The 12,191-nt window shown below is 42.9% G+C and overlaps 1 protein-coding gene across 2 annotated transcripts in view; it reads left to right on the top strand.

Moving 5' to 3' along the window:
• adss2 (adenylosuccinate synthase 2) overlaps nucleotides 1–12,191 on the top strand; it is a 78,487-nt gene that overhangs the window by 56,846 nt on the left and 9,450 nt on the right. For both annotated transcript variants that reach the window (XM_033025859.1, XM_033025860.1), the window contains 4 exons: nucleotides 1,246–1,327; nucleotides 3,239–3,365; nucleotides 7,815–7,969; nucleotides 11,977–12,101. In XM_033025859.1, coding sequence (XP_032881750.1) covers nucleotides 1,246–1,327; nucleotides 3,239–3,365; nucleotides 7,815–7,969; nucleotides 11,977–12,101 — 489 coding nt within the window. The remainder of the gene's footprint in view (nucleotides 1–1,245; nucleotides 1,328–3,238; nucleotides 3,366–7,814; nucleotides 7,970–11,976; nucleotides 12,102–12,191) is intronic.

The raw sequence follows: 12,191 nt of genomic DNA, 5'->3' as shown, positions 1-12,191 counted from the left end.
GGGTGAGTGGGCAGATGCATGGCAGATGCAGTATAATATGGATAAATGTGAGGTTATCCACTTTGGTGGCAAGAACAGGAAAGCAGATTATTATCTGAATGGTGTCATATTAGGAAAAGGGGAGGTGCAACGAGACCTGGTTGCACATCAGTCACTGAAAGTAAGCATGCAGGTACAACAGACATTGAAGAAAGCTAATTGCATGTTGGCCTTCATTGCGAGAGGATTTGAGTTTCAGAGCATGGAGGTCCTACTGCAGTTGTAATGGGCCCTGGTGAAACATGGAGTATATGCAATTTTGGTCTCCTAATTTGAAGGACATTATTGCTATTGAGGGAGTGCAGCACAGGTTCACCAGGTTAATTCCAGGGATGGCAGGACAGACATATGATGAAAGAATGGGTCAACTGGGTTTGTATTCACTGGAATTTAGAAGGATGAGAGGTGTTCTTATAGAAACTTAAGCCCGTGAAAAGCAACAAGACACACAACCACATAAAAGTTAACATAAACATCCATCACAGCAGATTCCACATTCCTCACTGTGATGGAAGGCATTAAAGTTCAATCTTCTTCCTCTTGTTCTCCTGTGGTCGGGGCAGTCAAACCATCCGCAGTCATGGCGATCAAAGCCCCCTCAGCTGACGGTCGAAGCCCCCGTCGGGGTGATCGAAACTCATGGGTCGGAGCGGTTGAAACTCTCTCCGCGGCATGGAGCTCCCGAGTCAGCCCCTTCTTGCCAGAAACCGCGGGCTTCGCGATGTTAAAGTCCACAGGCCCCGCGGTTGAAGCTTTGATCCCCGGCAAAGGGATCACAAACTCTGCGATGTTAAAGTCCCGCAGACTCCCGCGGCTTGGAGCGCTGTCGGACTCCAGGAAAAGCCGCCAACTCCACGGTGTTAGGCCACAGTGGGGACGGAGATACGATACGGGAAAAAATCGCATCTCCGTCGAGGTAAGATATTGGGGGAAAAAAGTTTCCCTCAACCCACCCCCCACATAAAACTAACCAAGAAACACTAAAACACACTTTTTAACACATACTAAAAATAACAAAAAGAACAAAGGACAGACAGACAGACTGTTGGCGAGGCAGCCACTGCTGGTGTTGCTCATCTGGTTTAAAATGTAGATGTCTTTAAACTAATTCTCTTATTGGATAATTTTCATCCATTGGTTTCTGTGTGTTTAATACATTCGATTGTATGAATTTGCATTTTTAAATATATACTTTTTTTACCTCAGGTTTAAAGTATTGGCTAATCAGCACATGTCAATGTACCCTACTCTGGATGTTGACATAGATGGGGAACTGGAGAGACTCAAGGTAAGATGAGAGGAAATTCACTTCAATTTACATTGTTTATGTACATTTATTTTAGTTTAATTTAATTTAATATTGTCACATGTATTGAGGTACAGTGAAAAGCTTTGGTTGCATGCTATTCAGTCAAAGATTATCCATTCATGATTACAAAATACCCAAGAGAAATGGCTGACGTAGATCATAATTCAAAAATTATTTTAGGAAAAATGTTAAAGGGCACTGTAAATCTCATCTAAAAGTTTAGTGCAGCCGAGGAAAGCTCGTAAATTGCTTACTAAGCTTTCTTCCCACACTGACAAATCATTGTACACAGGGTCATTTGGCCTCAAAGCAGATGGCTGCTTCTGGGTTGATTGGTGGGGTTGTTAAAAGTATCTATCTTAAGTGTTCCAACACATCTTATTGGAGATGACAGAAGCCCCATAAATTGACAGTGCAACATTTAATGAAGATGGTTTTCCTCAGCTGTTCAGTAATGCATGGACTTGTGAGTTGCATGTTAAAATAATTTGTGGCTTATTTTTAATTTCCTTTTTAAAGCTTATCTGTCATCATACAAGCATGGCACTGCCACTCAAATCAATGGGATAAATAATATCTTCAAAACTTACACTGATCTTTTAACCTATTACAGTGGATGGACTCAACTCATTTTGCACCAATCCCAAACTAGTCATCAAACATGCAGACAAGGGTGGGGTCATTGCAATACAACGGATTGACCTCTACCTTGCAAAGGCTCTTGGATACCTCCTCATATCTACCTCCTGCACTGTAATATCACATCAAGCGACATCCCATCCAAACCTCCAATTCCCACTTCTAACTCTTACCCAAGATTCACAAACAGGACTATCTTGGAAGGCCCAATGTTACTGTCTGCTCTTGAACTGAACTTATCTTCACAAACCTTGACTCTATGTTGTTACCCCTCCGCCCAATTCCTTCCCTCTACATCCAGGCTACCTCCACTTTGTGTAAAAAAAAAAGATCCAACCAGTTTGCCTCCACTAACACCTGGAAGTGTTCTTAACCTGAACAGCTGAACCTGTTCTTAACCTAGACAGCTTCTCTTTTGACTCCTCCCACTCTTACAAATCAAAGGTGCAGCCATAGATACTTGCAAGAGCCTTAGCTGCATCTGTCTTTTCATTGGCTACATGAAACACTTCTTGTTCAACCTATTCTGGTACCATTCTCAACTCTGCTACATTGACAAATTCATTGGTGCCGTTTCCTGCACCTGTGTGGAGCTCATCAAATTAATCACTTTCGCTGCTATCTTCCACTTGGTTTCTCAAATTCTCTCAAACTATTTCTGACATTTCTCTCCATTTTCTGGATCTTACTCTGTCTCCATCTCAGGAGACAAACTCTGCTGACATTTACTTACAACCGTTTGAATCCCACAGCTACCTAGATCACACCTCTTTCCAACCTGACCTTTGTAAGGATGTTATCGTTTCCCCCCCACTTAATGACCATGTTAACAACATTGTCGTCCAGATGGTTAATATAGATGACAGAAAACAGTGACAGGCATCCAATTTGTTTATTTGTCCATAATTTAAACTATTACTGCTATTTTGATATTATATGCAAGTTTTATCTCAAAATCAATTTTCTCCTTTGAATTTGTTTAGTCTTTTGCTGCTGGACCCTGAAAGAAATCCCAGTCGTCTTGCCTACCACTAGACCTTGATACTTTGTTGGCTAGTGTTATGAACTAGCGGTTTAAATGCTTACAACTGCATGTCCACTGATATATTTTGTAGCCTATTTAGGCAAGCTGCTCTAAAGAGCTCCACCTGTGATTTCCCTTAAGTTGAAGATGTAAAGAGCTGATTGGAAATGTTGGATACCACTAATCATTCATTTTTTGAGACACTGAAGTTTGACTTTTAACTGCAGGGCTACGTGGAGAGAATCAAACCGATGGTAAGGGATGGTGTCTATTTCATGTATAAAGCCTTACATGGTCCTGAAAAGAAGATTTTGGTCGAAGGAGCAAATGCAGCCCTTCTGGATATCGATTTTGGTAGGTTTTGGTTTAAATTTCCCTGAAATGCATTTTCTGACAAAAGAACTGTGTGACCTGTGATATGAAATTTCACTTCCCCGGTCTGGTAATTGTATGATATCACTGCATATCATTGCTGAACCATTGGAAGTATCTTTGTTTATCTTGCTGTACCCTGCACAATAGTATAAATTACAAAACTGTCTTGAGAAATTTTATCTAAAAGCTCTTAAATATGTTTATATGTAATAGTAATTTACATTTGCTTACATTATGATCTGGGCAGTGGGCAGGTGCTATTGACCTGCACAGGAAGGTAGACGCTCCCGCCCCCACGAGTCTTGGGCAGATGGGGCTCGTCAGCCTGGGAAGGTAGTCCATCTAGGAGAGGGAAAACTCTGATTTAAAACCTCCACTGCCTTGTGGCCATATCCAGTCATGGAAAAGGCTCCAGGAGTAAACCTCAAGAAAATCCGGAGTCAGAGCCCCTAAGGCAGTTCGTTGTTTTCTACAACCTCGCTCTGGTAGCTCCTGCGACGGCGCTGGTGCCCAACTGTAACGGCCCTGCTGTTCCTTTGGATCGATCAGCGATGTGGAGAGGGGGACGTGCTGCATAGGCAACAGCCTGTCCTCCATATGACATCGCCCAGGCTTTCATTAGACCAGGATGCATCACCCATGGTCAGTCATGACCGAGGGGGGGCTACTAAACATTATGATGTTGTGGTTACAATTGGGTTATTAAATGTTTTCTTGTCAGTCCTTTCTTCCTTGTAAAATAGACAATAGGTGCAGGAGTAGACCATTCGGCCCTTCGAGCCAGCACCACCATTCATTGTGATCATGGCTGATCGTCTACAATCAGTACCCCGTTCCTGCCTTCTCCCCATATTCCTTGACTCCGTTATCTTTAAGAACTCTATCTGACTCTCTTGAAAGCATCCAAAGAATTGGCCTCCACAGCCTTCTGAGGCAGAGAATTCCACATATTCACAACTCTCTGGGTTATTACTCCTTATTCTCAAACGGTGGCCACTGGTTCTGGACTCCCCAAACAACAAGAACATGTTTCCTGCCTCTAGCGTGTCCAATCCCTTAAGAATCTTATGTTTCAATAAGATGCCCTCTCATCCTTCTAAATTCCAATGTATACAAGCCAAGTCACTCCATTCTTTCAACATATGGCAGTCCCACAATCCCGGCAATTAATCTTGTGAATCTACGCTGCACTCCCTCAATAAAAATCATGACCTTCCTCAAATTTGGAGACCAAAACTGCACACAATACGCCAGGAGTGGTATCACTAGGGTCCTGTACAACTGCAGAAGGACCTCTTTGCTCCTATACTCAACTCCTCTTATTATGGAGGTCAACATACCATTAGCTTTCTTCACTGCCTGCTGTATCTGCATTCTTACTTTCAGTGACTCATGAACAAGGACACCCAGATCTCGTTGTCCTGCCCCTTTTCCTAACTTGACACCATTCAGATATTAATCTGCCTTCCTGTTCTTGCCACCAAAGTGAATAACCTCACATTTATCCACATTAAACTGCATCTGCCACCTCGCCCAACCTGTCTAAGTCATCCTGCATCCGCATAGCATCCTCCTCACAGTTCACACTGCTACCCAGCTTTGTGTCATCTGCAAATTTGCTAATGTTACTTTTAATCCCTTCATCTAAATCATTAATGTATATTGTAAATAGCTGCAGTCCCAGCACCGAGCCATGTGGTACCCCACCTGTCACTGCCTGTCATTCTGAAAGGGACCCGTTAAGCCCAATTCTTTGTTTCCTTTCTGCCAACCAATTTTCTATCCATGTCAGTACCCTACCCCCAATACCGTGTGCTCTAATTTTGCCCATTAATCTCCTATGTGGGACCTTATCAAAGGCTTTCTGAAAGTCCAGGTACACTACATCCATGGGCTCTCCCTTGTCCATTTTCCTAGTTACACCCTCAAAATATTCCAGAAGATTATGGGCCTCTCCCCCTTAGGCGACTGCCAGGGACTAATTTTAATGGAATTCACCTACGACATCTGGCGACAACCTACGACATAAAAAATTGTCAGCACTTTCGCTGAAAGAAATTTTCAACGTGTTCAAAATATTGTGGCAGTCGCCTGTAGTCGCCCAAAAAATCATCTAAGTGGGACAGGCTCATTAGTCAAGCATGATTTCCCCTTTGTAAATCCATGCTGGCTAGGAACAACCCTGTGAGTGCTATCTAAATGTGCCGTTATTTCATCTTTTATTATGAACTCCAGCATTTTCCCCACCACCGATGTCAGGCTAACTGCTAGAATTTAGGAGATTGAGGGGGGATCTTATAGAAACTTACAAAATTCTTAAGGGGTTGGACAGGCTAGATGCAGGAAGATTGTTCCCGATGTTGGGGAAGTCCAGGACAAGGGGTCACAGCTTAAGGATAGAGGGGAAATCCTTTAGGACCGAGTTGAGAAAAACTTTTTTCACACAGAGAGTGGTGAATCTCTGGAACTCTCTGCCACAGAAGGTAGTTGAGGCCAGTTCATTGGCTATATTTAAGAGGAAGTTAGATGTGGCCCTTGTGGCTAAAGGGATCAGGGGGTATGGAGAGAAGGCAGGTACGGGATACTGAGTTGGATGATCAGCCATGATCATATTGAATGGCGGTGCAGGCTCGAAGGGCCGAATGGCCTACTCCTGCACCTATTTTCTATGTTAACTGGCCTATAATTCCCTGTTTTCTCTCTCCCGCCTGTCTTAAAAAGTGGGATAGCATTAGCTACCCTCCAATCCACAGGAACTGATCCTGAATGTATAGAACATTGGAAAATGAGTACCAATGCATCCATGATTTCTAGAGCCACTTCCTTAAGTACCCTGAGATGCAGACCATTAGGCCCTGGGGATTTATTAGCCTTCAGCCCCATCAGTCTCCCCAACACCATTTCATGCCAAATGTGAATTTCCTTCTGTTCCTCCGTCACCCTAGGTCCTCTGGCCACTAGTACATCCTAGAGATTGTTGGTGTCTTCTTTAGTGAAGACGGGTCCAAAGTACCTGTTCAACTCGTCTGCCATTTCCTTGTTCACCATAATAAATCCACTTGTTTCTGATTTCAAGGGACCCACATTTGTCTTAACTAATTTTTCCTCTTCACAGCTTTTACTATCCTCCTTTATATTCTTGGCTAGCTTACCTTCGCACCTCATCTTTTCTCCCCGTATTGCCTTTTTAGTTATCTTCTGTTGCTCTTTAAAAGTTTCCCAATTCCCCATCCTCCCGCTCATCTTTGCTATGTTATACTTCTCATTTATTTTTATACTGTCCTTGACTTCCCTTGTCCGCCATGATCGCCTCTTACACCCCTTAGAATCTTTTTTCCTCTTTGGAATGAACTGATTCTGCACCTTCTGTATTTTCCCAGAAATACCTGCCATTGTTGTTCCACTGTCATCCCTGCTAGGATCTCTTTCCAGTCAACTTTGGCCAGCTCCTCCCTCATGCCTCCATAGTCCCCTTTGCTCAACTGTAATACTGACACTTCTGATTTTCCCTTCTCCCTCTCAAATTGTAGATTGTAGATGACCTTGATATAATCTGTTATTTCATGATTGAATGTAGAGGCCTGTAAATATTTCTGAATTCGGAAGTGCCTCCAGAGCACTGTCAGTTATGCTAATTTGGTTTAAGGCCAACTTTGTCTGCCTTATAATTAACCCATTCCTCTTGTAGTTTAGAGCACATGAAACTTGCCACTGGAAATTGCTTAACACCAGCAGTTCTGTGCATGGTGAACCATTCCTGGCATGGTTCTTTTCATTGGTGTAAGATTACATTTGGCCCCCTGCATTTCAGCTTTGTGATTGGTAGGCATTGATCCAGAAAAATGGGAGGACAGGGATACAGATGCCTCTTAAGAAAGGTATCCTTGGCCTTTAGCCACTGGGACGTGTTTAAAGGTAATGTAAACCGTTGAAAGATTGCTATATCTGTGGATGGTACAGGACCAAATTAATATGGCCTTGGACAGCTCAAAGCAGTGTGTGTTAGGCTGAAGCTGGGAACCCTGTCCCTAAATCTCAATCCTAATACTGATTCATAAATAGAGAGCTACAGTGGAATGCAGCTGAGGCTATTGGTGGCGATGGTGGGGGTGGTTTGATGTGAAGCTGTTTAACCAGCTGGAAAGCTTAATGTTGGCAGTATATTCTTTAATTATAAATTTACATTGGTCCATTGCTTCCAAGGGATCCTCCTAAATAGGTACTATGGTAAAGATCACTCCTTGTGATTGATAGAATGCAAGTACAATTGTAACTTTCCATACAATAAAAAGAATCAAATAACGCATAACATCATGCCTTTCACATCTTCAACATTACTTTTGTAATGAAAAGTCATAATATTTACATTATTTTATTTTGTTGTACGTAATTGCACTATTTCAACATTTTTCTTTCCTCCCACCAAAGGTACTTACCCTTTTGTGACTTCATCGAACTGCACAGTGGGTGGTGTGTGTACAGGACTAGGAATCCCTCCTCAGAATGTTGGAGAAGTGTATGGAGTGATGAAAGCTTACACCACAAGGGTTGGAATTGGTGCTTTCCCCACAGAACAAAACAATGTAAGTCTTCAAGCAGTTCACCAAAACTCATCACTTTCTGCTCCCCAAACCCAGTTTGTAATGCTCTATGTCAATTGTTTTCTGTTCCAAATTCTTTATCATGAACGATCAGAAGATTAATTTTTGACTTGTCATTTTTTTGTGAGATTGACTTGCATAGATTCATAGACAATAGGTGCAGGAGAAGGTCATTTGGCCCTTCGAACCAGCACCACCACTAAATGTGATCATGGCTGATCATCCACAATCAGTATCCCGTTCCTGCCTTCTCCCCATATCCCTTGATTCCGCTTGCCCTAAGAGCTCTATCTAACTCTTTCGAATGTATCCAGTGAATCAACCTCCACTGCCTTCTGAGGCAGAAAATTCACAACTCTCTGGGTGAAAAAGCTTTCCTCATCTCAGTTCTAAATGGCCTACCCCTTATTCTTAAACGGTGGCCCCAGGTTCTGAACCCCCCAACATTGGGAACATGTTTCCTGCATCTAGCGTGTCCAGTCCCTTAATAATTTTAGGTACACAAAAATGCTGGAGAAACTCAGCGGGTGCAGCAGCATCTATGGAGCGAATGAAACAGGCAACGTTTCGGGCCGAAACCCTTCTTCAGACTGAATAATTGATACCGTAATAATTTTATATGTTTCTATACGATCCCGTCTCATCCTTCTAAATTCCAGACTTGCGAGACAACCGGTGATTGATGACTCCCTCTCCTCTACCCCATGCTGCCTTCCCATACTCATTATATTATTATCCCTTCCCCTGATGATAGAAGGAATTCACTAGTATGTCACCAGTCATGACAGGCTGCTTGGAAGAATCTCCCTGAATCTTAATCTAACAACTACATTCTTAGAATGGCCTTGTAGAGGTGATGGAGTGTAAACATGTGCCATCATTAGCACTTGTGAAGAAGGCAGCTCATGTCCTCTTCCGGCCACATCAGCAGTACCAGGAAAATAGCTGATTTCACCCTCTACCTCTGGTTGGTTTGTTTCTAGGCCGTATGTTGGTTAGTTAGACCATCGTTTTGGTGTTTGTAACTAACAGTATCAAAATCTTGTTTTGTGCCAAACATTTGTTCAAACTAGAAATCGGTATCTTTTTGTTTGATTTTTAAAGTATGACCAAGAGGCACAAGAGATTTCAGGTGCTGGAATCTGGAGTAACAGACAATCTGCTGGAGGAACTTAGAGGCACAAGCAGCATCTGTATCTGGAAAGGAATGGTCGCGTTTGGGTTGAAACCCTGCATCAAGACGCATTGACCATTCCTTTCCACGCACAGGTGCTGCTCAACCCACTGAGGTCCTTTAACAGATTATCTGTTGTTCCAGATTGTTTGTAGCTTATTAATTAACCCAAATTGATTACAGGCCAATTCTGGAAATCATGTTTAAAATATATGTGTGTTAAGAATGGAGAATAAATCTTCATGTTACATGTCTACAACCGCCCATAGTATTGCGATTGAGATAGTGTCAGAAAAACAAAATCTCCCTTAAGCAAAATGTAATATAATATGATCACTGACACACAAAAATAGACTCTAAATTGTTCGAGGTAACATCATCGAGACGAAGTCCGTAGTACAAATAGCTTTCTCTATTCCTATACTATATTCCTAAGGAAATATATAGACATATATAAAAGAGGACGTAGGTTCAAGGTGAAGGGGAAAAGATTTAATAGGAATCTGAGGGGTAACGTTTTCACACAATGGGTGGTAGGCTTATGGAACAAACTGTTGAGGTAGTTGAGGCTGGGACTATCCCATCGTTTAAGAAACAGACAGGTATATGGACGAAGTGCAGGCAGGTGGGACTAGTGTAGCTGGGACATGTTGACCTGTGTGGGCAAGTTGGGCCGAAGGGCCTGTTTCCACATTATATCACTCTATGACACGGAGCATGGAAAGACAACTTGATTCTTTGAACCTGCTTCATCATTCAAGAGTTATCCAGCGTTGAAACAAGCTCTTGTCCCAACACTTCCCAGCCCACCAAGTTGCCTACCTGACCTTGTCCCAATTGCCTGTATTTGGCTGATTTCCTCTTAACCTTTCCTATCCATGTATCTGTCCAAATGTCTTTTAAACTTTGTGATTGTATCTGCCTCCATCAATTCCCCTGGCAGCTATTCCACATACCCATCACCCATTCCCATTAGATTGCATGGGATCCAAGGAAAGGTTCATGGAAGGAAGCAGCGGGTGATGGTGGAAAGTTGCTACTCGGTCTGGAGGCCTGTGACTAGTGGTGTGCCTCAGGATTTGGTGCTGAGCCCTTTATTGTTTGACATCTATATCAATGATTTGGATGAGAACATACATGGCAAGATAAGCAAGTTTGCATATGATATGAAAGTGGGTAGCTTTGCAAATAGTGAAGATGCTTGTGGAAAATTGCAGCAGGATCTTGATCGATTGGCCAAGTGGGCTGAGGAATGGTTGATGGAATTTAGTACAGAGAAATGTGAGGTGTTGTATTTTGGGAAATCTAACAGGGACAGGACCTACACAGTGAATGGTAGGGCTCTGGGGAGTGTTGTAGATCAGAAGGATCTAGGAGTTCAGGTGCACTCCTTGAGTTGCAGGTAGATAGAGTGGTCAAAAAGGCTTTTGACACATTGGCCTTCATCAGTCAGATTATTGAGCTCAGAAGTTCAAGGTTAGTTTATTGTCACATGTACCAATTAAGATACAGTGAAATTCGAGTTGCCATACAGCCATACTAAGTGAAAAGCGACAAGACACACAACCACATAAAAGTTAACATAAGCATCCATCACAGTAGATTCCATATTCCTCACTGTGATGGAAGGCAATAAGGTTCAAACTTCTTCCTCTTTGTTCTCCTGTGGTCAGGGCAATCAAACAATCCGCAGTCAGGGCAATCAAAGCCCCCGCAGCCGACGATCAAAGCCCCCATTGGGGTGAGCGAAACCCCCACATCGGGGCGGTTGAAACTCTCGACGGCATGAAGCTCCCGAGTCGGCTCCTTCTTACCAGAGGACGCGGGCTTCACGATGGTAAAGTGCACAGGCCCTTTGGAGCTTTGATCCCCATCAAAGGGATCGCAAGCTCTGCGATGTTAAAGTCCCGCAGACTCCTGCAGCTTGGTGCGCCCGTCGGTCCCCAGGAAAGGCCATCAACCACACGATGTTAGGCCGCAGTGGGGATGGAGATACGATACGGGAAAAAATTGCATCTCCGTCAAGGTAACAAATTGAGTTGGGAGGTCATGTTGCAGTTGTATAAGATGTTGATGATGCCACATTTAGTATTGTGTTCAGATCTGAGCACCATGTTATAGGAAGGATGTTGTCAAGCTGGAAAGGGTACAGAGAAGATTTACGAGGATGTTATATTGCCAGGACTATAAGGTCTGAGCTGTAGGGAGAGGTTGAGTAAGCTGGGACTCTCTTCATTGAAGCGCAGGAGGATGAGGGGTGATCTTATAGAGGTGTATAAAATCATGAGAGGAATAAATCGGATAGGTGCACAGAGTCTCTTGCCCAGAGTTGGTGAATCGAAGACCAGAGGATATAGGGGAATAGGACCTGAGGATACACGGTAAAGGGGAAACGATTGAATAGGAATCTAAGGGGTAACCATTTCACACAGAGTGGCGGTGGTATGGAACAAGCTGTCAGAGGGGAGGTAGTTGAGGCAGAGACTATCTGAACATTTAAGAAACAGTTAGACAGGTTCATGGATAGGACAGGTTTGGTGGGATATGCGTTAAACGTGGGCAGGTGGGACTAGTGTTGCTGGGACATGTTGGCCTGAGTGGGCAAGTTGGACTGAAGGGCCTGTTTCCACGTTGTATCCTCGTTTTGCTCATTCCTTTTGGATTTCCTTTTTGTTAAAACTGCTGATGCTTTGTTTAGTATTTTAACATAAATTCTCTATGACGTTTCATATGCTGAGTTTAAGGGCAATGTGGAATTGATGTATTTTATTGAATATTGTATCCAATTATAATTTATAAATCTGTGATTTTGTAGGATATTGGTGAATTGCTGCAGACACGTGGTTCGGAAGTGGGTGTCAGCACAGGTAGAAAGAGGAGGTGTGGCTGGTTGGATCTTGTTTTGCTGAAATATGCTCACATGATAAATGGATTTACTGCGTAAGTAATTTAATTGGAGTTTTCTTTCCTCTAGACTGAATTTAACGTTCAATACTCAAAGAATTTAAGAATTGAAACAAGTAATAAATT

Source organism: Amblyraja radiata, chromosome 8, assembly GCF_010909765.2.
Source record: "Amblyraja radiata isolate CabotCenter1 chromosome 8, sAmbRad1.1.pri, whole genome shotgun sequence".
NCBI classification, from domain to species: domain Eukaryota; kingdom Metazoa; phylum Chordata; class Chondrichthyes; order Rajiformes; family Rajidae; genus Amblyraja; species Amblyraja radiata.
This window is presented reverse-complemented; position numbering and strand designations above follow the sequence as displayed.